General features: G+C 41.4%; 1 protein-coding gene across 2 annotated transcripts; it reads left to right on the forward strand.

The window, feature by feature from the left end:
* Positions 1 to 27610, forward strand: irak3 (interleukin-1 receptor-associated kinase 3). Of its 2 annotated transcripts, XM_041215948.1 has the most exons (12): positions 1 to 66; positions 5710 to 5874; positions 7148 to 7290; positions 13946 to 14170; positions 15811 to 15971; positions 22760 to 22833; positions 22924 to 23038; positions 23165 to 23274; positions 24840 to 25023; positions 26588 to 26650; positions 26996 to 27154; positions 27251 to 27610. In XM_041215948.1, the coding sequence occupies exons 2-12, from the start codon at positions 5714 to 5716 to the stop codon at positions 27293 to 27295; spliced, it is 1440 nt and encodes a 479-aa protein (XP_041071882.1). In that variant the 5' UTR covers positions 1 to 66; positions 5710 to 5713; the 3' UTR covers positions 27296 to 27610. The 2 variants fall into 2 exon arrangements, with proteins under 2 accessions (XP_041071882.1, XP_041071883.1); XM_041215949.1 differs by lacking the exons at positions 1 to 66; positions 5710 to 5874 and adding an exon at positions 9266 to 9447 and having other exon boundaries at positions 7154 to 7290.

Consider the following 27610-nt stretch of genomic DNA (forward strand, 5'->3'; position numbering starts at 1 on the left):
GTGTGGCGCGCGGAAGTGGCGCAAGTCGAGCGGCCATTCGCTGGAGCGGGAATCGGGGGCGAGCCGGTGAGTGACAGGCCCGGGTTACCATAGTAACCAGGGATGGGGGTGAAGGCATGGAGGCAGGCCCGATCTGTGTTGTGGTTAAATCCCCGCTGTTGAATATTGGCTCTAATCAAACGGCTGGCGCTGCTTCCACCCAGTCCGATCCTCCCCTAAAAGAGGAAGAGATGGCCGGGGATGCAGTTTAGCGTTAGCCGGGGATCTTCTGTGCGGGTCTCGCAACCAGGAGCTTATGACTTCTTGTGAACGCCACTCGGCTTTGCAAGGTTCATCAGGGTTAAAGAAGGTGAAGCCCAGGGGTCCAAACCATTTCAGACCGGGCTGTATTGAGGGACATTGTTGAGGTCCTGGTGGATGGGAGATGTTCCCTTTCTTCCAGTTATTAATAACACTCAACTTTTGAGTAAGCATACCTAGTGCTAACTTATCAGACGTCGCTTCTTCCATTGCAAAGAGTCTTGGAAATTTGGAGCTCTACCCCCAACCCTGAAAAATTGTTGGGACGAGGTCAATTGAAAATTCCTAAAATTTAAACTGAGATTGATAGGTTTTAATAAAATAAAGGGATTAAAGGACATGGAACTAAGGTAGAAAAAGAGTTGAGATATATAATCAGCCATGATCTAATTGGATGGTGGAATAAGCTCCAGAGACTAAATATCTGATACCTGTTCCTATACTGTTTAATTAGAGTCTTACTATTCACTGTAGTACCAGAATAATACAATGTGCATTCCATGGTGTAATCTCTTTATAAAACATTGCATCATTTAAATTGGCATGATTAATGCTCAGAGGTAGCTAGTTTCACCTCTGAATCAGAAGTTTGTGGCATCACATCCCTTGCCAAACACTTCAGCATAATATCTAAGCTGACACTCCATTGCAATACTGGGGGAGTGGTGCACTGATAAAGGTGCTGCCTTTCAGATGAGAATTTAAAGCAAGATGCCCTCTGCTCTCAGGTGGAATGATCCCATTGCACTATTTTGAAAAGAGTTGGGAGTCCTCCTCGGTGCCCTGGTCAACATTTATCCCTGAACCAATATCTAAAAACAGGTTTCTCTGTCAGTATCACGATTTGGGAATATGCTGTTCATACATTTGTTACTGTATTTCCTACACACAACTCGACTCCACTTTAAAAGTAGCTTATTTGCTCTAAAGCAATTTGGGACATCTTGGGACCATGAAAGGTACTCTAGAAATATAAGTCTTTCTAGTAGTAGAAAAATTTGTCAGACATTGTCTAGTGCAAATTTCTGTTTAATACTTGAAAGAAGTTGACAAGAATTGTGCACAGATATATTTTTAATATAGACATAAAACCAATTCCCTACAAAAAGTCATATTTTACAAAATCTATCAAACAAAACTAAATTTTGTAATTAACAGTTTTTCCAGTAGGAGACTGACCTATTTGGCCTCTAAAATGAAAACAGAAAATGCTGGAAAAACTCAGCAGGTCTGACAGCATCTGTGGAGAGGAAAGACAGAGTTGACGTTCCAAGTCCGTATGACCCTCCTTCAGAGCTGATCATACAGACTCAAAACGTCAGCTCAGTTTTTCTCTCCACATGTGCTGTCAGACCTGCTGATTTTCCCAGCATTTTCTGTTTTTATTTCAGATTTCCAGCATCTGCAGTATTTTGCTTTTAACTATATGGTCTCTGTTGTCTTGTTTATTTTATGATGGATTAACGTATTTTTTTAATGCAAATGAATTTCAGTCCAATACAAAACATGTATATGTTCATGTGCAGGGTGCTTTCAGTGTTACCTTCATCCTGAGCAGTAGTTGAAGCAGATAAAATTGGGAGGAAGAAAGGGATTGATACAATACCTATAATTTGATTTTGACTCCTCTGCCTGGCAGAAACCAAGTTGGGTGGGATGGGAGTGAGTAGTTAAAATGGGGGAGGGGGGAACTTACTCATTTCCTAACCGATCTAGCAATATTAAAGTGCATGAAGCAAGGACACAGGCCCAAGCCAGTGAGGCCCACTTTAAATTTGCTGACCTTGCTTGCTCCACTTAGGTCATTGGGGCCTAGTTTGCTATTTGAATGGGAGACCTGAGTGGGGGAGCAATGATAACTTATCTGTCAGAAGCAGGAACTAGGGCTAGAGGAGACCCAGCAAAGTTATTTTTTTTTAAGAAGAAAAGTTGTTTTCTGTGGGCCAGGAACTGGAATGCTTCTGTGGATCCTACAAGGAAACCTTGGATCTCCCTGGACTCTTTCCTTCTTCACTCTCCCACTACCAGCCAACTGGGATTCCTTTCCTACACTCGTTTTACAGCAGAAGAGGAGGTCATTTGGCTTATTGAATCCATGGCAGCAGCCTATGGAGCAATCCTGTCAGTCCCACTTCCCTGCTTGGTCCCCATAGCCCTGCAAGTTTATTGAAAATGCCTATCCAATTTCCTTTTGAAACCATTGATTGTTTCTGCATCCATCGCCTTCATGGGCAGCAAGTTCCAGTTCATTATCATTCAATGTATAAAAACATTCGTCCTCACGTTTCCCCTGCATCTCTTGCCCAAAATTTTAAATCTGTCTCCTCTAGTCCTTGTACCATCAGCTAATGGGCAGAGATTTTCCTTGTCTACCTTACCTAAGCCTGTTATAATCTTGTGCACCACTATCAAATTTTCCCTCAATCTCCTTTGCTCCAAGGAGAACAACCACAGCCTTCCAAGCTAACCTCGTAGCTACAATCTGTACCAGCACCCACCCCCCAACATCCCTATAATAATTCTGGTAAATCTTCTTTGCACCCTCTTAAGGACCTTCACACCTTTCCTAAGTGTGGTGACCAAGACTGGATGTAATACTCTAGTTGGGACCTAACCAGAGCTTTATAAAGGTTCAGCATAACTTCCCTGCATTTGTATTTAATGCCTCTATTTATGAAGCCTAAGATCCCATATGCTTTGCTAACTAATCTCAGTATGCACTTCAAAGATTGATGCACATGCACCCCCTGGTCCCTCTGTTCCTGCACATTTTTTAGAACTGTCATTAAGTTGATATTGCCTCTCCCCATCCCTCCTGCCAAATTGCATCACCCCACGCTCCTCTCTGTTAAATTCCATCTACCACCTGTCTGCCCAATCTGCTAGCCTATCTATGTCCTGTTGTAAGTAATTCGTATCATCCCCACTGTTTGGCACTCCTCCATGTTTGATAACATTTGCATATTTTTAAATTTTACTCCATATTCCAAGATCTAAATCATTTGTATAAAGCAAAAAAAGCAGTGGTCCTACTGCTGACTTTTGGAGAACAACACTATCTACAACCTTCCAGTCTGAAAAACAACCATCTACCACAATTTGCTGCTTTCTGTCCTTAAGCAAATTTTTTTATCCAGTTGCACATTGGCTCTCCTATAAGCCTCAATTTTGTTAATCAGTCTTTTAAGTGGTACCTTATTGAATGCTTTTGTAAAATCAATGTGGACAACATCAATCGCATTCCCTTCATCAACCTTCTCTGTTACTTAATCAAAAAATTCACTTAGATTAGTCAAACATAATCTGCCTGTTATAAATCTGTGCTGCCTATCCTTAATTAACTCAAATCTCTAAATGCCTGTTGATATTTTCTCTGATTAAATATTCCAAAACCTTTCCCACCACTGATGTTAGACTTGTACTTGTCAGGACTGTCCTTACATCCTTTCTTGAATAAGAGTGTCACATTTGTCACTCTCCAATCCTCTGGCAGCTTCCCCCATATCTAGGGAAGATTGAAAAATAATGCAAGCCCTTCCACGATCTCCATTGCTATTTCCTTTAGAAACCTAGGATGCAAGCCATCCCGACTAGGTAACTTATCTACTGTAAGTATAGCCAGTCTTTCCAGCACCACCACCTTTCAATTTTTCACACTATCCATTGCCTTCACTATCTCTGCTTCTACTGATACTTTATCAGATTCCTCCTCCTTAGTAAACACTAATACAAAGAAATTATTAAGTATTCTAGCTTTGCCCTGCACCTCTAGGCATATATCACCCTCTCAGTACCTTAAAGGACCCATTCCACCTCTTACTACCCACTTATTATTTACGTGCTGTTAGAAGATTTTTGGGTTCCTCTTATGTTGACTGTTCTCATGCACACCCTTTGCCAATCTTAATTTCCTCTTCATCTCACCGCTCAATCTATTGTATTTGACCTGGTTTTGACTTGAAGAACTCACCTGTAATGCATCATACACTTGTTTCATCATAATCTCTTTGTCCTTTGACATCCAAGGAACCCTGTTTTTGGTTCCCTTATCTTTTGGCTGTGTTGGAATGTACCTGGCCTGTACTTGAAGTATCTCTTCCTCAAAGATCACCATTGTTCTGTTACAGTTTTTCCTATCTGTCTCTTGTTTCCATTTTATCCTGTTTAGATCTCTTCTCATCACATTGAAATTAGACCTCTTCCAACTTAGAAGTTCTATTCTCCATTACTAATCTAAACCATATGGTACAATCATCACTCTTACCAAATGTTCCCCCACAGACACTTGGTCCACGTGGCCCACATCATTTCCCAACACCAAATCTAGCAATGACTCCAATCTATTTGGGGCAAAAACTTACTGATCAAGGAACCTCTGAACACATTTCAGAAATTCCTCCCCCTCCTTACCCTTTACTCTAACATTATCCCATTCAATATTTGGGTAATTAAAGTCCCCCAGTATCACCACTCTATAGTTCTTGCACATCTCTGTAATTTCCCTGCACATTTGTTTAACTATATTTCTCATACTATTTAGTGGCTTATAGAATACCCCAAGTAGCATGATGTTTTTGCCTCTCTAACCAAATGGACTCTGTCCTTGCTTCCTCAAGGAAATGCTCTCTTTCTAATACTACAATGCCTTCCTTGATTATTACGGCCACCCAAGCTCCTTTTTTCCCTTCTCTATCATTTCTGAACACTTTATATCCTTGTATGTTAAGTGCCAAGTCCTTACCATTTTAAGCCACCTTGCTGTTATTGCCTCTACATTATATTCTCAAACTATTTGTGCTTGTAGCTCACCAGCCATATTCACCACTGTGCATTTATGTACATTCATTGCAGTCCTGTCTTTGTATTCCTCATAATCCTTCTTATTCTGTTCCTATCTAATATGGTACTACTACCTTCTCTAATACTGTCCAACATTCTCACTTTGTGCACCTTATTCTTCTTTTCTACTTCTACATGCTGGTGCCTGTCCCCCTGCCACTTTATTTTAAATCCTCCCCAACCATACTCACTGGAACAGTTACCTGCATGAAGGATCATTCCTGTAGGCACTCTTAATAGCGATCTCCTAACACCTGATTTTAATTGTTAGGCAGCTGTTTCCTGCCAATTTCTTAGTCTTTTTGATGTTCAAGCGGCATGTGAATGAGGCCCAGCTCTTAAAATTGGCTGAGTCTGCCTGTTGCCACTTTCGGACAGGCACATAGCAAGGTTTACCAACTTCGCATTCTGGAGTTAAAATTGAGCCTTTAGTTTTCTTTTGCAAAGGTTTGATTTGTCTCTCATTATGAGTCCCATTTACTCCTGACCCTTTGTCCCTAATCATTGTATTCATGTTTCTGTTTTCCTCTAATGAAATTAAATCATACATTTATTTTTTAATAAAAAAAGAAAAATGAGTAAATCATTGACTCCAAAATCCTACATACGCCACTTGAACCGTGGGCTCATCCAAGAACTGTCAGACATGCTGGATCCACAAGATGGGTGGAAGAAACTAGCAGCAAACATAAAAAAGCCTACCGGAGAGCCAAGATACAGCCAGTTACATATAAGGTAGGCAACATTATTCAAGGAACACAATTTGAATGCCCTAAAGGTATTAATCTGCACCTATGAAAAATTGGCACAAGAATTCAGTTGTGAGAATTTGCATTTAATTATTAATTCAGTGGGCTGGATTTTAAACACCCCCCCCGGGCTGGGTCCGGTTGGCAGGGGTTGGGAGGGGGGCTGTAAAATTGGGCACCAAGCCATGAACACTGTGCCTGTCACCTACCAAAATGCCCTTACACCTGCTACAGTGTCAGGGGAGGCACAGGGAGGCCTGTCTGCCCAAGAGTCAATTGGGGACCTTAAGTGGCCAATTAATGTCCAATTAATGCCTCATGTATCACTGCTGGGCTTTAACCAGGGGTAAGAGAAGCCCCCATCAGGAGTCCAGCCCAGCAGCTTTCGCTATGTAGCTGGTGGCAAGAAAGGGTACAGGGCTTCAATGGTGTTTTTTCTCTATACTGTCTACTCTTCTTAATTCAAGATACATGACAATTCAATGTTTTAGTCATAGATTCCCACTTTGCTAAATTGTTTACATTGTTTACTTCAATTTATTAGATCATACAGTTTTTACACACAAAATAGCTTTGAATTATCAAGCGTATACTCTATTTTGCTGTCACATAGGTTGCTAACTAAGCATTATTGGGAGCATATATTTTTTATAAGGTTTGGAGTAATCATTTTGCTTTTTAAACAGCACATTATCAGAATCACAGTAAGCCAGTTATGGGGCTGATTTTTTGCTCTGTTTGGGGCATCTACAGAGGCAGGCAAGTGCATAGTTTTGTGCCGCCAGCAGCATCCCATCTCTGGAGGTGTAATCGGATGTGGATGGACTACCCGCCCACAAGTGGTGGGTAACCAATTAAGTTAAGTAAAAGGCTAATTAAGGTCAATTATCAGAGGCTGACTGGAATTTTCCAGTTGGCCTGCGGGCAAGCCATAGGGTCAGTAACAGGTCAGGTGCCCTCTTTCTCCCTTACCTGCAATGGCAGGCTGCAGCTGTTTCCATGCTGGAGGGCTTCTGTTGGCCCTTAGGCTTTGGGGGCCCAACTGTTGTCCTTAGTTGGACAGCGACCATGCCCTTTGGCCATAAATTAGCCAACTCAGAGGAAATCAATGCCATGTGATTTCTCAGTGCAGCGTCAGGGATCTAACCCAAAGTCTTGCTCATGATTTCATATTGTTGAGGAAGAATAATGTCAGTTGTCTATGGAATTATAGCAAAATAATGAACCTTATATTGAACAGAACTATTTCATGTCTTCAGGAGATTTGAAGGAATTTGTATGGGCAAAAGTCCTACTGCAGAACTTCTGTTTGACTGGGGAACAACTAATGCCACAGTCCATGACTTTGTGGAAATCCTGATTCAAAATCATTTTCTAGCTGCAGCTAGCTTGCTGCTTCCAGGTAAGGAATTCTGTTTTTTTAGTTTACTGTACACTGGAGTCAAAATTGTAATGTAAATGTATTTATGCTAAATGTGGTTGTCTGTCACTGCTTTGGAACATTCACATGTCCTTATATGCAGCTGCATGTGCATGCTGGCTTTTGATTCTTCTGAGTTATACTTAGCACAACTTTATTTTTAAGTACTCTTTTCCAAATCAACTCATAATAAAGAATTATAATAAGTAAGTTTTTATTTGCTTCTTTTTATCTAAACTAGTCAATTTCCCATAACATTGCTCATGATGAATTAGACAAAACATTGTTTTATGGTATGTAAGTCAAATAGCATTTATTGCGGAGGGTTGGTGATATTTCTGGGCTCAAATCTATGACTGTGTGGATTGTTGCATGGAAATTGTATAAATCTGTGATTGCGATCACCATTAAAAGTTTATTTAGCTATGTATTTTTATTGCTTACCTCTTTTTAAAGCACAGGATACAGAAAAAGATGTTAACAATGTTTCAGATTTCAGGTGGACAGGACATAGGTTGTAAGAAATTTGTGTAGAAGTACTAGGATTGGAGATCTTGTGGATTGATAGCATTTGAAGGATGGCCCAAGAGCTTGAAAGAAAGAGTCATGGGCTGGATTTTCATCTTCGAGACGGGTAGTGGGATTTGGGAAAATTCCTGGCTTTGCGCACCTGCCTAGAGAAAGTACCCACAGTGACGAGATCTTCATTGTCAGGCGGCGGTGGGTGTGGATTGCATTTGGGTCAGCTGACCCAGGAAAAAGGTCAGAGGCAGCCAAGAATGCATAATGAGGCTTTGCTGAGAGCCCAGAAATCCAGTAGCCTGTTGAAACACCTGAGCCCCAAGGAAAACATTGCTTACAAACAAACATGAATCAGGAACAGGAGTAGGCCGCTCGGCCCCTTGTGTTTACTCTGCCATTCAATAAGATCATGACTGATCTGATTTCTCCACATTCCCGTCTACCCCCATAACCTTTCACCCCCTTACTTATCAAGAATCTATCTGCCTCTGATCTTTTTTTTATTAATCCCCTCCCCTCTTTTCCTCAGCGCAACCTGCCTTTGAGGCACCTCCTTATACTGCCAAACAGTGCATTTCTTTCCAGCTTAAAGGTCAAGTGCTTTTAAAAGCTATTTACTGATTTTTAAGCACGTGAAGAACTTTAAGCCAGAAAATAGTTTTTTGTCATTGTAAGGAGGCATCTTGGGACCAAAGGTAAGGTTACAGTGTAGGAGAGCCATGAACACGGCTTTTGTCACTCACCTGGGTAGGTAGCTGCCGATTGTCTTGAGACTTGGTTGGATTCTGTCAGCAATGTACGGTCACAGATAGAGGATTAGCAGCTCAGCAGAGACAGCAGCAATGAAAGTGGACAGGCAGGATTAGACAGAACTGATTTTAGGAGTTCTTGCACTATTTCGTTGATGCAGCTGAGAGAATGTGAAGCTATGTTGGCATAGGAACTTTGGAAAACAAGCTTGGAGAACTAATCGTATTAATCGTGACTGGAAGAAATAAGAGACATGCATGACAGAAATGGCAAGATGGAAAAAAGTAATTAAGTGTTATTTGATAGAAAACTTTACAAGATTGTTAAATATTAAGGACTGTGAAGGAAACTCATTGGGAAGAATATTTGTAGGGAGAGCAAATCATGTTCAACCGTGGTTTCAATAATAATGTCAATTCTACTATGTTCCCTACTTTGCCTTCCACACACTGCTGAGTTTAGAAACTTATCCTCATCAATTAAATTTCTTTCATCTAAATTACTTTAAAGAATATTAGAAAAAACAAACATAATTTCAGAAGGTGTTGATGCTAATAAATTTTTGTTAACTTTTGATCTTTTGAAAGAGATAGGGATGGTGAAAATTTGTTAACTATTAAGGAACAGCACAAATGGCATCTCTCACCATCTCTCAAGTTACCTCTCTATCCTTTACTTTCATTAGATTTTTTTGCCTACTTTACTTGGCTTCTCAACTCTTCTAGTCTCCCACTATACCTCCTGGCTCAGCTAATTCCTGCTTCTACAGCATGACATGCAAAGTTGGTCATGCTCTCAGACTGAAAGTTCAGCACTCCACCCACTACTGACCTTGTGTTGAGGTAGAAGCAGATTACATCTACAGCTGTAAGTATGCTCAAAAAGGGATATTTTGAGCCTTCATAGTTAATGGACAGAAAATCTAGCTCATTATTTACTGTCAGAAGATGCCTGTTTAATTTAATGCACTAAGTATAAATGAAACAGAGTGGCCTTAATGGTTTACCAAAACCTGTGTGTCTTGTGCTGATAGTAAATGTTGAGCTACATCATTTATCCTATATGCATGTTGCATGCCTAAGATCTACAATATAACTTTACACTTGGTTTATGATTCTGGGTGGTGCTCTGAAGATTTTGTAGTGCTACCTCACATTCCCAATTATTGCTTTCTGACTTAGCCACCTTATCCCAACAGCTATTCATATTCTTCGTTAGCCATATCTACTGAGATTCAGTTGGTAACCCACTTGCCTCTGAATCAGAAGGTTGTGGTTTCAAGTTCCACACCAGAGACTTGAGCACAAAAATCTAGGCTGACACTCCAGTGTAGTACTGAGGGAAAACTGCACTGTTCAAGGTGCTATATTTTGGATGAGAAGTTAAACAGCCTGCCCTCTGAGATGGATATGATGGCACTATTTTGAAGAAGAGCAGGGGAGCTAACCCTGGTGGCCCGACCAAAATATTTATCCTTCAATCAGTATTACCTGGTCATTATCACATTGCTGTTTGTGGAAGCTTGCTCTACGCAAATTAGCTGCTTCAATTCCTACATTACAACATTGAATGCACTTCGAAAGTATTTCATTGACTGTGATCCTGTTTTGTGATGTCCTAAGGTGATGAAAGGGGCCATATAAATGCCAGACTTTCTTTTTTGATCATTTTGTGTTTCATTTTCAGTATGTCCTCCTTGTGCCTCCATCTGTAACAGTTTATGTTTGTCCCTTTCCCATTTTTTGTCTCTCCGTTTCTTCCTAACACTGGGAAGAAAAGGAGAGACAAAAACGGGAAAGGGACAAACATAAACTATATGTACCTTGGTGTAAACGATGGAATGTGGCGAGCTTTTTAGCAACATTGGTGCCTGACAGAAAGCAGAACCAATGCTACCAAATTCATCAAAGTAATAACTACCCTGTTTACAGAAAATAGATCAAACTTTAAAAATGGCAACAAAAGGCAATTATTATTTTTTAACATTCATGATGTGTGCTCAAAAGTATTGAAATTCATTACATTGGCAATGAATTATGGAAAACAATCCATTCACACAGTCACAATGCAATCAAAAAACCCAATCAAGAAAGTTGAACTGATAGTTAAACTGGATAATAACTTGGAAATTATTTCAGAGTATGAATAACACAACAGAGCAATCTCAGTTAGCTTTAGATGAATTTTTGTATTGGCAACATTAGCTTTGGTTGCATGTTATTGATGCATGATGTTCGCACTAATGATTTTGATGTAATCCTGCTGTATCAAGAAATAATCAACCATGGATTATTTTAAAAGTAATAGTGCTGTCAAGCCCAAAGCAGTAATACTGTTCTTGTGATCTGTAATAAATAATAAATTGTATTATGTTATTGTTTTAACCTATACAGTAGTTATGAATACACCTGGAGGTTTATTTTCACTTTTTTTAAAACACTGACATGAACTCATAGGGCAGATTTTAAAAAATCTTTTTAGCTGTGTGACTCATTGCTGAGTTGTCAATTATGATTCCAACATGACCCTGTCAAATTCAATTCAGGGGATTTTCAAAATAGTCAGTAAACACTGCTGACAACAGATGAGAAGCAGCTCACATGATTCAATTGAGATATTAAAGTGTCATTCTTTGTTCCATTTAAAATGAATTAAAACATAGATTTATAAAACTAAAAAAGCACAGAATAATGAATGAATGTCTGTTGTATGACACATCATTCATAATTCAGTGGTGTTGATAATTAAAAGATTCACCATGCCGAATACTTATTGATTGAAAAATAGTCTTTAAATCACAGATTTGAAAAACTTTTTATTTGCATTTTCAAATATACTTTTGTAGCACCTAAGAATAGTTAAGCATTGAAGAATTTAAGAGAATTTTCATATCTTTGGATAAGCTATACATACTGAGTCAGTTTATTATAACCAGTTAAAGTAGCATTTGGCGACAGGATAGGAAAACATCATACGGTATATAACTTCTTTGCAACAAGAATCTACTTACATTTTTATGAGGCATTGTGTTATCTGAATGTAATCTAATCACGAATATTGTGGACCTTTATCCAGCATGTGGATGACAAAGCACATTGTGATTTTGGAATTTCATTGATAAGCATGCAAAATTTTCTTTGTGTGAATATAAGCCAATTGGAGGTGTAACTCAATATCAATTTATGTAAAAACATTATTTTTTAATCTTTGGCATAATGAACATGCATTATTAATTAAAGTACATTTGCACAAAGACAATTAAGCTAATTTATTAGTGGACCTCTAGGTGGCTACTCATTGAAAATAAGTATCTATGCTAATTAGAGTTTAGGAAGAGATTATTTATTCAATGATGTGGTCATTTTCAAAATACTAAAAAGATTCTGGTCTGCGCATTTTCTGTAACTGAAAAGAAAGTAATGTTCAGCATGTTTTTTAATGACCTGAAGTGCCATAGCATTTATTATTTTTAAAATCCCATCCCAATTAATCCTTTATCATGGGCTGGATTTTTAAAGTGGGACCGGGAACCTGATGCCCAGATTATTTCCAGATTCCGACCCCAGGCTACCGCTGCATCATTCATTTGACGCTATTTCGAAATGTAAATGTGATAATTGGGCAAGACATCAGCACCCAGTTAATGGCACTGAGCTTCTCCAGGAGGTGGGAGCTACCTGCGGAGCAACAGTGGCAAAGGCAGATGGCAGCCATGATGGGGCCTTCTGTTGCCTTGATAAAGAGAGCAGGCAGGTCCTCGAAGGGCCAGCAGCGTTAGCGTAAATGAAAGGCAATGTGCACGATCTCCCGTGTCTCAACAGTTTTCATAATTTAAAACAAAACTTTCAGTTCTTAAGATAAAAGCAAAATACTGCAGATGCTGGAAATCTGAAACAAAAACAAAAATTTCTGGAAAACTCAGCAGGTCTGACAGCATCTGCAGAGAGAAAGACAGAGCCAATGTCTCAAGTCTGCATGACTCCTCCCCAGAAGGAGGGGAGGAGTCATGCAGATTCGAGGCGTTGGCTCTGTCTTTCTTTCTGCAGATGCTGTCAGACCTGCTGAGTTTTTCCAGCAATTTTTGTTTTTGCTTTCAGTTCTTACGGCATTAAACCCGATAGACCCAAATTCAACATTAATAATTGCCCTCTTGCTCTCCTGACCTGTTAACAACCTCCTCAGGGAGCTTAATGGGTTTCTAATTAGAGGTGAACCAGTTTCACATTCAGCCCCTCCCACCCATTGAAAATCATGGTGTGTCGTGGAGATATCAGGATTTGGAGACGCCCTCAAGGAACACAAATTTTATATCATGTATAAACCCAATTCTGACCCTGCCGGCAATTAAAAATCCAACTCATATACTTGAACCATTATGCAAGGAAAAACATGGAGCTGGAGTTTTGCGCAGGCTTCTTGACCTGATGTCTGGTCCACATGGAGGCCCTGAACCTGTACTTGCTGACAATTCACCAACTGGCGAAAATGTCCTGAATGCAGCCTCCTAATTAGCCACCTTCACATTTGCCGTCCTATTAGGGATGGCAGACAGGTTTTCGAGGCTGTCGGCTCAATCATAGGGCTGGCAGCTTTGGAACCTTGGCAGCCACATCAGCAAAGGCGGATGCTGCTGAAGCAATTTGGGGACCAACGTGGGGGCACCCTCGCTGGCCTGCACAGTACTGAGTAAATAAACAGGATCTAGGCCAGTATTTATTTCAGGATGGAGAGAAACCGTTTCATTAGATCGGGCTTGGTCATGTTGTGGTCTTTCATACTCGTAGCCTCATCATTGAGACCTTGAGCTTCTGACTCCAAAGACTTTGCTGCCTCTATTGAGCTGGCATCCTGTACACGTGGCGGGGTGCCGTTCTGCTAGCAGGAAGGCGCTGGTGAGGCTGCAAAATCTCCCCAGATTGCTGCCTTACTCATCTTAATTGGCTGTCCTCTGTGGTGTGGGCAGCTGATCTGCTTCCCCACCTGCCCAGAGAAACCTCCCTGGTGGCAGGGTGTGCTTTCCCCTTATTCCCTCCTTCACCCCCCCCCCCCCCAACCTCCTCCCTTTGCCTCCAACCTCATTTCCATGGGGCAAGAAGTTCTGCCCGGGGTTTCCTACTGATGACATCAAGTGCCATCTCCTTTGTAGCGTTAGTTATAGAAGTGCAACCAGCTTGGAAATTTTATTCCCCAACTTGTTATAATCTATGTTCATGATACATTTTTATTGGAATAATTATTTGCTGCTGTTTTACTCTGTCTGTATATCACTGTTTCTAAAGAGGAGGGCTGTTTATTTAATAGCAGATGACCTAAAGATTATATGCCATGCTTTGTGTTGACTGTGATTTGTAACTTAACTTGACAGAAAGAGTACCATTGGCTATACCATCTTGCTCATTAGCTGAAAAAATTGACATCTCTATTTGTGACTCTGCATATAAGCCAATGCTACAGATCTCCAATAAGGAAACTGCCTGTCACTATCCAGACAGCAGCACTGAGAAAGAGACTGTCTTACTGGGGAACAGTTCAACTCCACCGGTGAACAGTTCAACTCCACCATGTCCATCTTATAATTGCTCAGAAACTAGTAAGTTAATTAAAGCAATTTTTGCAGTATTGTGCATGGTATATGAATAATGTCACTAAAGATTCCAAAGTCAAGATTAGTTGCCCTGCCAAAGAATTTGCAGATATAATGGAATACCGAATGCCGTGAGTTGGTAAAATTATTCATTTCAGTCCCATTAATCTCGTGAACTAAAATGTCCATCAGCTTAAATCTTTATCAGCAGAGAATCTGTCTGTTCAATCCATGAACAATCATTTTGATACAATGGGCAGGATATTGAGGTCGGCAAGCAGGGGGTGGGGCCCGTTCACCGACACATAAACTGACGCGGGATGACGTCGGGTGGAATTCCCAACATCACACTGTGTCATTTCAATTTTCAGGTCAGCAGGGGCGCAGTCAAATCAACGGCCAATTGAGGCCATTTAAAAACTAATTGAACTAATTAAAGGACCTGCCTGTCCAACCTTAGGGTTGGTGAGCAGGCCGGGAGCCCTGGCAGGCTTCAGAAAAAGCATGAAACAGGTGGGCGGGATGGGGTTTCATGTAGGTTTTTTGAAAATTTAACAAAAGTTTAATTAAAAGTGATGGACATGTCCCAATTCATGTAACACTGTCACATGAGGTGTTATGTCGGGGAAATTTAATTTTTTTACATTTAACATTTTTAAATTTGGCGCCGATCCCCCTGAGGCAACACTTAGCCTCAGGGAGATGAGTGCATTCTTTCGCATGAAAGAGCACACTCCCGGCTTAGGGAATCCCATCGCCCCCACCCGCACAGGGAGCGCATAACGCTTCCTGGCGGATGTCACGCTGATCAGGCCTTAATTGGCCAGCCCACATAAAATGGCGGTGCGCCCCTGCTCCTGAGCTTTCCCCCCCACAGTGGGGGGAAAATTCTGCCCAATATTATGTTACACTGACAATTATTGATATCACTGCTGAAATTCTGACAGCAGCACAATTAAGAATGTAGTGTTTTGCAACAATATTTAATGGCTCCAAACTCATTTGAAAAACTTTGTAAATATTTTTTCAGTTTTTCTGTTTATATCTAAATTCACCAGTTGTGTATAAGCCATCATGTTCTTTAAGTGCTAAGTTGAATATCAAAATTAATATCACATATTTATAATATATACATGAGATCATAACTTACGAGCTCCAGAGAGTCGTAACGAGGGGGTACCTCAAAGATGCGCTGGGGAATCCCCTTTGGAAGTTCCCAGGTAAAGTTTACATGGCAATTGCCCAGAAGTGCAGACTTCCCGTGGGAAATTGCCCTGCCGTGGGAAACATCTGAAAATGTGATTTAAATCGCACACTTTGGATGGTTCCGACTGTCTTCTAACTTCTGGATAATTATTGCACAGACCCAGACCGACCCACCACAGGACTCAGCCACACCCCAAACCCTCAGGGAACTCCCCCCACCACTTGACTACCCCACCCCCCCAAGTGACTCCCACAGCACCCAACCTCCCAGGGGTCTCCCACCACCATAAAGTCTAATAACTTTTGCAAACTTAAAATGTGGTGAAATGAAGATAAAAGCGAGGTTCAGAAAAAAGGGATTGTATTAAATTAGTTTTTTTTAATGGTAATGTTCTATCATTTTAGTATGTTACTAACATTTTTTGAAATTTGTCTTTCAGATCTTCACAATTTCAGCTATTATGAGTTGATGCAGAGGACTGGTAACTTTGATGACCGTCCAGTAGTGGGCGGTGGCAGTAAGATTGGTGAGGGAGGGTTTGGAGTTGTCTACAGAGGCTACATAAATAGCAGAATGGTGGCTGTGAAAAAATTGACAGCAGTGAGTATGAATTTAATTGCATGCACCTTTTATTTTCTGTTGCACATTTTAAAATGTTATAGTATTATACTCAAGGTGCAGGTTGGTTAGGTTAATGGATAATCATTAATTCAAGAAGAATAATTTGTTAATTACACAAGAAATCTGTACAATATAAATCAGGCCTGTCTCTCAACAGGACCATTATGTCCAATTCTAGGCACCACACTTTATAAAGAACTTGAAGGCATAGGAGACTGTTCGGAAAAGGTTTACAAGAATGGTTCCCAGAATGAGATACTTCAGTTACGTGGATAGATTGGAGAGGCTAGAGGTTATTCTCCTTGGAGAAGAGAAAGTTGAGATTAGATTTGATAAAGTTGTTCAAAATCATGAGGGGTCTGTACAGAATAGATAGGGAAATAGTGTTCCAATTGGTGGAAGGGTCAAGAACCAATGAAACCAATTTAAGGTGATTGGAAGAAGAAACAGAAGTAACATGAGGAAAGCTTTTTTTCCACAGTGAGTGATTGGGTTCTGGAATAACACTGCCTCGGGAGGTAGATTCAATTTTGGCTTTCAAAGGGGAATTGGATAATTATCTGAAGAGATAATCTGAAGCAAGGCTTTGGAGAAAAGGCGAGGGACGAGGACTAGCTGAGTTACTCTTACGGAGAACCAACATAGACACAACAGGCTGAATAGCCTCCTCCTGCACTGTAGCTGTTCTATGGGCAGAGTTTTCCGAATGAGCGTCCCGACATCATCAAGCACTCCCGCGATATTTTGGTCAGCAGGTGCTTTTGGGAGTCGCCCACTATTAAGAAGCCAGTTAAGGTCCTTAATTGACAGTGATTTAACGTTGCCCGTGCAATTTTTTTTTTGCTCATCACACAGGTGAAATAGGCAGCCCACAATTTGTAAAACCTCACCCACGGGTGGGATAAAAAGGGTCAGCAGTTTTGCCAGTGTAAGTAGTGAGGTGTTTTGAAATAGTTTGCTGCTGGTGGTTTCTCGGTACTAGGACACTTCATCTCTGATTGGGTCTTCATTTTTAGCATTTACATGTGTGATTTCAGGATTCATTGCTGTCTCCAAGGTCCCCTGAGATTTCGGACCGTGTGGACCCTTCCAGATATCAGACAGCCTTCCCTTACCCTAATGGGGATTGTGGTCTCCGCTGGAGGCACCTCCTCTGAGGGGGAAGAGAGGGGTAGAAGGGAGAGGAGGCCAGGTGTCCCGATGCAGCTTTCAGGGGAGGAACCTGTGGGAGGAGAGGTGCAGGGCCAGCAGGCCCAAGGTGGAAGGGGCCGCAGAAGACACCACTATCCTGCTGCCAGGGTTTACAGGCGGCGATGCAGCTACCTCAATATGTCCGAGGTGCAATGCTGAAGGGGGCTCCGCCTCTCAAGGGAGACAGTGACTTGACTGTGTGGGTGGACATCCCATGCCAGTGGCTCTGAAGGTCACAGTGGTCCTCAACTCTATGCCAACAGCTCTTTCCAGGGGTCAGTGGAGGATCAGTGTGGAGTCTCCCAATCAACTGTACACAGTTGCATTAAGCCAGTGACAGAAGATCTGTTCAGGTGGTAATTGACTTTCCTTCATTTCTGTATGGACGAGGCTAGCCAGGCTGAATGAATCAGAGGCTTTGCAGTGTTTGCTGGGTTCTCCCACATACAGGATGCCATCAACTGCATACATGTGACCATCCGGGTGCCAGCAGGTCAGCCGGGTGCCTTCATTAACAGGAAAGGATACCACTCCATGAAAGTGCAGATAGTGAGTGACCACAAGATGCAGATTCTGCAAGTCTGTGCAAGCTGGCAACTCCCATGACGCCTGAGACACTCCCAGGTGCCGAGGCTGCTCCAGCCCAGCTGGATGGATGGCTGCTGGGTGACAAGGGCTATCCCTTGAAAAGGTGGCTCATGATGGCTCTCTGCCAACCAAGAACAGAGGCCGAGCAGCAGTACAACAGGAGCCTCCACAAGGGTGGTGGTAAAGAGAACCACAGGTCTTCTCAAGATGTGCTTCTGATGCCTGGACCATTTAGGGGGAGCACTGCAATACCCCCCCCCAGAGCAAGTGTCGCTGATAGTGGTTGCATGTTGCGCTCTCCACAATCTGGCACTGGCAAGGGGGGACCCACTGAGGGAAGAAGATCTTGACACAGTTCCAAAGGTGGGGAGGCTGTGATGATGAATCTAATAGTGGGTCAGAAGAGGAGCATGGTGAGGAGAGCACTGAGGGTGTGGAGCCAGACCTCGGTAACCTCCAGGGAAACAGGGATGCCTCAATTCAATACTTCTTCAGCTAGGTTGCCAAATAAGTGCTATCACCTCGTGCCAGGACTGCCACCACTGTCCTGGATCTCAGAAATAACCCTTTCCTTTGCCTCCAAGATGCACTCAATGCCTGTGCAATAAAGTTTCGAGCCACCCACATCCGGCATTACATACTGGTGTACACTGCACCTACAAAATAAATGAAGCATACTTAGGCCAATAACACAAAAGCAAATGTAATATAATGTTGGCACTCTCAGATTATGAACAGAACAATGTCAGGTGTCGATGGTCACACCATTTAGTATAAAAAAGAAAAAAGATGGGAGAACAAAATATCACCCATGACCAGTTCCTCTTGTGTTTAGGGTGCTTTAACTTACATTTACGGGTGCTATACCTTGGTGCTCCCCCCTCACTGACACAGGCATTGGAGACAGCCTGCTGACTCTGCTTCCTTGTTGACCTTGATGACCTTGGCAGTTGTCCTCTGGCCAGTGGAACCTGTGCTGGCCCCACCTGGGAGGGAGCGACCAGTGTCACAGCTGGCATCTCCCCGGTCACCGCAGCCTCATCAGATGCCACGATCACTGGCAGAGGGTGGAGGTGCTGCTGCCTGAGCTCCACAGGGGGACGGCCAGTCCAAAACACTTCAACACACTGACCCACGCCAACTTGGCACTCACCCTTCCTGAGCGCAGCAGGCCATTAAACCTCTTCTGGCACTGCACCCAGGTGCACCATACTACATCATGGCTGCTCACCCAGGTGCCACCTCCTCCCATGCCCTCTTTGTGAGGTGCGGTGGCCTCCTCCTCCCATCTCTGGGGACAAGGGTGTCCCTCCTGGCAGCCACCTCCTTCAGGCGGGCGGCAAGACACTCATCTGAAAAACGGGGGACCGAGTGCCCAACCGACCTCCCCTACCACCTGGCATCTACATCTTCATTTGCAGCAAATCCAAGGTGGGCGACCTCCCTGGGGCTGCCTGTGCCGTTTTTGAATCGGCTGCCGGGTCGCCATTTGACCCGGTGGCCGACAGGCCCCCACCCATGCCCAGCCCTTCTTGAACATTCTGCAGCCGGTGTTCACGCTGGGCGGGCCTTAATTGGCCCACCAGCATGAAATCGCAAGTGGCGGTGCATTTCGCTGCTGCTCCTACTTGCCCTCGCTTGCCCCCAACAAGTCCACCCAACGAGGGCAAAATTCTGCCCTATGATTCTGATTATTCATTGGTGCCATCTTGTCTCAATTGGCGACATTCCTACCTCTGAATCAAAGCCATGAATTCAAATCCCACTCTATAATCTACAAAAATTAAGTCAGCTCCTGAATGTGGCACTGAGGGAGTGTTGCATTGTCAGACATACCATCTTTTGGATGAAACAACTTCAAAATTAGAGCTGGGCCATTTAGGAGTGAAATCAGGAAGCACTTCTTCCCACGTATGGAAGTGGAGGTATAGAATCCTCTTCCCCCAAAAGGCCATTGTTGCAATCAAGTGATATTTTCAAGACAGAGATGGACATTTAAAAAAAAACGATAAGTGCATCAGATCAGCTGTGAAATAATTGAATGGCAGAACAGGGTCGAGGGGCTGAATGGCCTTAATCTGTGCAAAGAGGCGTAGGAAGTTTTCCGTAGTTGCCAACTGGTCATGTTTCACTAGAGCAAATAGTGTTTCTGAGCTCTGTTTGATTCACTCTCTGCAGGACTGCATTTATTTTGGAGCATATTAAATCATCCCATAAAACATTACAAGTCACTGTTCTATACTTGTGATTTTTCAGCACACGTGCAAAAAGAAGATGCCTTGTATTATGGGGTGTATTCATTGGTCCCTGTTCCTCTCTCTTCCACCCTCCCTCCGTGAGTGGGAGTTGGACATGTTGGAAGTTGTACCAATTTTTAGTATGTTGTTGCCCTTTAACGTGAACTTTAAGATTCTAAGAATAGGGAATTGAGTGGGAAGTGCAGTGGTATGGCAATATGTAATTTAGCTAACTCTGTGGATTACTAAACTATAATATTGCTTCCTTTTCATCCTTTTCAGAATTCTTTTTTTATATACATTTAGTAATTGGTCATAATGTGCAGAATGTAGAATTTGCAGTACCAATTTTAAATTGTTTTTAGGCTTTGTTTGTCTGTTGAAATGTAGTGCTACTAAATCACATGGAACGACAGGATCTGAATTCAGGTCACCTCTGCTTTACCTTCTGTTGCAATATTTGTAAACAACAATGACAAGGATTTATATTGTGCCTTTAATGTAGTAAAATACCAAATCAGGTCACAACATTCAACACCAGCCACTTATATTAGGAGAGCTGACAAGAAGTGTGGTCAAAGAGGTCGGTTTTAGCATTTTTGAGGAGTTGAGAGAGAGGTCAAGAGGCAGAGAAGTTTGAGGGGAATTACAAAGTTTGGGGCCCAGACAGCTGAATACTTGGCTGCCAATGGTGGAGTGATGAAAATGCAACCCTCTTTCCCTCCTTTCAACATTGCTGGCAGATGTGGGACATTTGGGAGAGGAGTGCTTGTGTGCTCCACCACAGGATCATCAAAATTAAAATTAGTGCTGTCAAGGAGATGGAGGCAAGTCAGTAATTTTTGCACATAGTTTATTGATTAAGTGGCACATGAGGGGTAGTAGCTTCAATATCTCATACTTTGTACCCAGGCTCTACAGTATTTTATACTGGATTCATGTCATTGAATTACAGCAGTTCACCATTGTGTAACAAAAAGGAAGCCTTACAAAAAGACTGACAGGTCCACTTTAGATGGATGGTCATAGTCCATTTCAAAGGATAACAAAAGCAAATTAATGATCTTCTGCTTTTATTTCTAACACAAAATAATAATGATGCTATGTCCCTTTGATGTTTAGGATAATTAAAATGCTGGCATTATTACTAAAATGTATTAAATCCTAATGGAGAGATTGTGTTAAAACTAAAAGTGAAAGCTTTATTTTAAAGATGTAGGCCGTTTGCCTAAGTAAAATTTTCTTGAATTTTAAAGTATTTTTGAAAAAAATCTCAATTTCCAGGGGTTGGGGGGAATCATGCCTCCAGACCTCCCTGATAAATAAACCATAAAGCTCATCTCTCTCCTTCATAAATTTCTAAATCCACAAAAGACCAGGGTTCTTCCATTTCTAATAGGACTGAGAAAGGAAAGAACGCTGACTAATTGACTTACTTCCATTGATACAACACCTTTCACAGCCTCAGGTTGAGCACTTTTGAAGTGTAGGCATGTTGTGCACACCAAGGCCCCACAAACAGCACTGCGATAATGACCAGATAATCTGTTTGAGTGATGTTGATTGTAAGATAAGTATTGGTCAAAACACTGGAGATAACTCTCCTGCTCTTCTTCAGAATAGTGCCACTGGATCTTTTACAAGCACTTGAGGGGGGAGACAGGGCCTCAGTTTAACATTTCAACTGAAAGGCACAGAAGTAACAACACTGACATTTTTCATGCATTATACCACTTTCAGATTTTGCTTGTATGGATTGGGTGTAGATAGTTGCTGAGTGGCCCTTATATATGATTAGCCAGTAAGTTACAGCTGCAATCTAAATTTAGTTTCATCTTTAGTCAGTAAACTTTTATCTAATTTTGTTTTCTTCTCATTTATGTTTCTCAATTTGGGATTAGTCATTGTTATTTGCATGGTGCCCCTTTACACAAAGGCTTTACCAGTTACTTGAAGGAAGAAGAGGACAAAATGGAATGCACGGGTGTAAGAAAAGTCAACTTACTTCAGAGAAGGAAGTGTCCTTCCCTTCAATTCCCTTCTAACTACATCTGTCAGTGTCAGCCTTGATTTAGCAGTAGCACTCTTCCCTCCTGGTCAGAAGGTGGTGGGTTCAAGTCCCGCTTCCAGCACTTAAGTACATAAGCTAGGCTGGGACTCCATTGTAGTACTGAGGGAGCACTGCATTGTTAGAAGTGCAGCTTTTGGACCAGCGATTTAATAGCGGTCCCAATCTGCCGTCTCAGATGGATGTAAATAATTCCAAGGCACTATTTCAAAGAAGAGCAGGGAGTTCTCATTGGTTCCCTGGCCATAATTTTACAGGCATTGGTTGAGGGATAAATAATCAAATAACACAGGTGTAACTGAGTTATGCTGCTCATTGTAAAGGAAAGTTTACTTTGCACTGACATAGTGAATATAATCTGTCTTAATGAAATACAAAAATAACCTTTTCAGTGCCTCATCCATCCCCACTTCTGCTTGCTTTCTTATTTACAAGTTTCTGTAAAGCCTCTGAAATATTGGAGATCTTTCATTGTAAAGGTTGTTGTCTTAAGTAACCAACCTCTATTTAGTTAACTATGGTGACTTGCTGAAATATTTGATATTATACTGTGTACGTGTTTATTTTGCTTAAACGTTTAATATGTGGTATTTCTGCAAATCAGTGCTCAAAAGAGATGTATGTATAATTCAATTACTGGTTATAAAACAGCATTTTAATTAGTTTATTTTTTTTATACATAGGCACTTGATCAGCATAATGTCAGTATGGGAGAGTTGAAACTTCAGTTCAGTCAAGAAATTAAAACTTTGGCAAAGTATGTATAGCTTTTAGAAAAAGTTTATACCAGTCAGTCTGGAAGTATACTGTTTAATCTAATGATAACCACCTTGTGATATGTTTATAGACTTCAACATGAAAACCTGGTTGAGTTACTTGGTTTTTCCAATGATGGGGAACACCCCTGCCTGGTATATGCCTACATGCCTAATGGGTCATTATTAGACAGATTAGCATGCCTGGTAGGTACAACCGTGCTCTGTAACTGTCAAAATATGGTTATCTTTATTTTCAAAAGCTTTTCTTAAATAGAACACTCTATGATATTCAATTCAGCAATAAATTGGCTAATTTTGAAACTTCTTCAGGATAACACAGCTCCACTTTCTTGGAATGCAAGATGCAGTATTGCTCAGGGTACAGCAAATGGATTAAAATATTTGCATGAAAATAATCATATCCATCGTGATGTTAAAAGGTAAAGAATACCGTGAATGTTTCTATTGTTTCCTTGCACTTCATATTTTGTACTCAGGATATGTAATGTCATTCATGTAATTGTGTTTTAAAAAGACTAGTCAAACAACTTAAGAAACTATTGGTGATTAGAACCTTTCCATCATAATGGACTCATTAAAGGTTGTGGAAAGAAAAGCCATTTTAACCAGTATTTAAGTATTAACAAATTAATAACATCCCACTTCACCATTTGCAATTATTTTTGTCCCACTGTAACATTGCAGAGGAAAAAGTTGTTTAACTATTCATAGATATTGGTTTGACATATATAGCAATTTTAAACAAAATGAGAATTGGGAGAAACAATCATAATTTATTAAGGCCAGGATATTGCCATTGGCATGCGGGGCAGGCCCACCACACTGATGTGCAAAATGACGCGTGCTGATGTTGGGTATGGGTCCTGACATCATTGCCTGTCATTTGGATATTTCATTCGGCGAGCGTGTACCAGAGGCAGCTGCGCGCCCACTGAACTGTCAAAGGCCTGTTAAGGCCATTAAAAAAAGTAATTTAGATAATTAACAGCGCTGCCCGTCCAACCTTATGGTTGGCGGGCAGGCAAAGAGCCCAAGCGGCCTTCGCATTTTTCAGGAAACCTCATCCATGGGCGGGATGAGGTTTCCCGAAAGTTTAATAAAATCAATAAATAAATTTTGCTAAATTGACAAATATATCCCAGCTCATGTGACACTGTCACATGAGGGGATATGTCTAAATAATTTTTCTCTTTCTTTATTTAAAAAATTTCAATATGTACTTAATCTCCGAGGCAGCTCTGTGCCTCAGGGAGATTGCTGCACTCTTTCGCGCTCATGCCCCGACTCTCCCTCCTTCCACTGCTCACTCAGGTAGCACTGAGTGCTATGGAACGCGTTTTATGCTGGGGGGGGTCTTAATTGGCCTGCCCACATAAAATGGCGGTGTGCAGCTGATCACAGGTGGCAAATGGCCCTGCACCCCCCCCTCCCCGGCACGCCCAACACAGGTACATTTCTGGCCCAAAATATAAAGTTGGCCAACTTTGAGTTGGAGCATTAGAATAAGATCAAGAATCTAGTTTTAATTCACAGTTTTAATGACCTTCATACTCAGACTTCTCTTTAGTTTGCCTGTCTTAATGGGTTATCTATAGTAGGGGAGTAAGCATGGCTGGAAGGATTTTTTCATATAAAGCTTGAGAATGCTTTGGCATCAGTGGAGGTGTCCATCTCCCATAGGAGAATAGTATGGATGCAGGAAATTCCACCATAAGTTTCAGCAGGGAGATAACCTGTTGCCATTTCCACAGCCAAAGGACTTTGCTCACTCCAGATGTGCTCTCACATGCTGAATATAGGAATGTTCAGGGTCTAAGCTTCCATTCTATATTTCTTTCTGAGGCAGAGTATTTAATAATATACAATGAGCAGAAAATACAAAAGAAATTTATCTAGAATGTGTAATTGCCAAGACATTGAAACCTGTCTTTCTTGCATAAATTTAGTTCCTCAAAGAATTTTTGCTGGTCATTTTGTCTTTCAGTGCAAATATCTTGTTGGATGCTATATTTGTTCCTAAGATTTCAGACTTTGGACTTACTCGAGCATCATCACATTTAACACAAACAATGTTAACTGAGAAAATTGTGGGCACTACTGCATACATGGCTCCAGAGGCAATGCGTGGGGAAATTACATCAAAGTCAGATGTTTTTAGCTTTGGCATAGTAAGTACTTGTGGTTATTCTCCTGAGACCTGAATGAGTAAAGTTTTCTCCAGCTAGCAAAACGTTGGAGCATATGTCTCAGAAAACTTAAGTTAATAATAAACCTCATACTTATATGAATGGATTTTCCCATGTTCTATGCCAAAAAACCGCATATCCTTGATTTTCCTGAGGGTCATTGGCAGGCTTCTGCTTCCTTGGCCAGAAGCCCAACAAAAATTCCTGATGAACTTCAACCCAGAAAACTGGGCTGGAGCAGCGACTGGGGACAGATCTATCCCAAACATGTTTGGGCAGAGTCAGGAAAATCCACACATTGTCTGAATGTTATTAATTTAAATTATTCACTGAACATTTGATTATTGGCATTAAGCAAAGATGGAGTTTAAGAGCCACGTTCAAGTTTCAGAAAAAGGAAACAACTAAACTAGCTGATCATGGTGCATTATCCCTCCTTGTCCTCTCTGCAGTTAACTAAATTTCCCAAAACATCCACTTCCAATGCCTTTCATCTTTTGTTCAGCTGCATTGGACTACCTTCGCTTGTTTTCACCCATACCTATCTGATCATACCCTGTACAATTCAAGCCTTTGCTTCTTTTCCCAGCACTGCGCTGTTATCTTCTGAGTCTGTCAAAGTTCAATCCTTGGCCTCCTCCATTTCCTTATCTACTGCTGCCCCTTGGCAACATTATCCACACTCATGGCATCAGGTCTCATGTACACTAATGACATGCAAGTTCTCAATCTCAATCTTGTTAAGACTGTTTGCCATCCAGTCTTGGATCATCTGCAGTTTCTTCCAGTTAAACATTAGGAAGTCTGAAGTGACTATGTTCAGGCATTCTACGAGCTCTGCACCCTTGCCACTGAGCTTGACTATGGTCTTATGCTGAACCAGATTATTCACAATTTTGCTGTCATATTAGACCTTGAGCTGATATTCTGACCCCATCAAAATTACCACCATTTCTGCTACTGCTCCTGTTTTCACTCTCCTGCTCCTAAAACCCTCAGCCACACTTTATGTCCAGACTCCACTACTTCAATGCTCCCCTAACCTTCACCTCACCTTCAGGGATCATAACTTCAGATTGTGATAGTTAGGCATTTGGAACTCCCTCCATTAGCCTTTTCAAGTCTCCTCACTTGCTTTAAGATCCTGTCTAAAACCAAACCCTTTGACCAAACGTTTAGCCTCCACTCCTCTTTTTGCCTCGACTTCCAATTGGTTGATTACTGCTCTTAGAAAAACATATCAAGGCGTTTCAGTATTGCCAGTGGCCTCCTTGGGTTTGGGGGGTGGCAGGGCGCAGGAGCAACCTGTGCCTGGTCAAGGGACCAGCATCGGGAAAAGGCCCGACACTGGCCACTTAAGTGTCTGAAGGACCCCTTCCATGGAACTGACAGGGTTCCTTGTAGAATTTCTGACTGACAGGCGAGACCCGCCAAGCCCCCACAGCCTGATAGAAACCATCAGTATCAACAGCTGTTGTAGTTTGTAAATATTCAGGATAACTTGTGAAAAATATGTCTCACTGTGCCTTTCTGCTTCTGCATACAGGTCTTACTAGAAATAATTTCAGGACTTCCACCAGTTGATGAACATCGTGATCCCCAATTATTGGTAATGCAACATTCTTGTATTTCCATTTATAGGAATGAAGGGGCACCGATGCAGCTTAATAGAATTGATGTCTAGGTGGGGAAAATTAAGAAGTTCCATCCCCCGCCTTCCCTTTTATTCCTCCCTCTACGTGGTAAAAAATCAAATTCCGATGCAATTGAGTATAGAGCAGCAGGATACTTGCAGAAATGAGTTAATTTAAAGATTTAAGTACATTAACCTAATGATAACCTATAATCAACATTTATAAGTATCAAATTTCATTTGCATAGTGAAGAGGTTGACAGAATTCTATAAAAGAATTAGAGATGAGATCTGATTTACACTTTATCTTTAATCCTAAAGCTTGATATCAAAGAAGAAATTGATGATGAAGAAATGTCTGTTGAAGATTATATTGACAAAAAGATGGAGCATTGGGACTCTGTGGCAATTGAGAAAATGTATTTAATTGCAAGTCATTGTTTAAATGAAAAGAAGAATAAGAGACCAGATATTACAACGGTTTGTAGCTTTGATATATCTATGCAGGTTGCAGTTGTACAAATGTTTTAAATATTTATGCTACTTTTAATGCAATATTTTTAATGCTGTTTGCAGGTATATGATTCATTACAAGAGATCCCTTCAGTTGTTTCGAAATGAGCTGAAGCTTGGACCCTCTGAAACTGCTTGCAACAAACGTGTTATTCAGCGCGCAGTACAAACTTTGCACCTTGTTAGCTACAGTATTCTGGAGTAAACGTGTGTGTGTGTGTGTGTTTATTTGTTGTAGGTCCACATATTCTTTGTATCATATCTTAACAATTCAGGCATGCATCTTGACATCATCGCGATGTTTCGTTCAACGGGTGCGCGCCAGAGTCAGCTGCGCGCCCGCCCACCGATAATTGATAGGCCTATTAAGGCCATTAACGAATTAATTAAAGTTTACGGTTGGCGGGCAGGTGAAAAGGCCAA

This window comes from Carcharodon carcharias, chromosome 21, assembly GCF_017639515.1.
Source record: "Carcharodon carcharias isolate sCarCar2 chromosome 21, sCarCar2.pri, whole genome shotgun sequence".
Taxonomy (NCBI): domain Eukaryota; kingdom Metazoa; phylum Chordata; class Chondrichthyes; order Lamniformes; family Lamnidae; genus Carcharodon; species Carcharodon carcharias.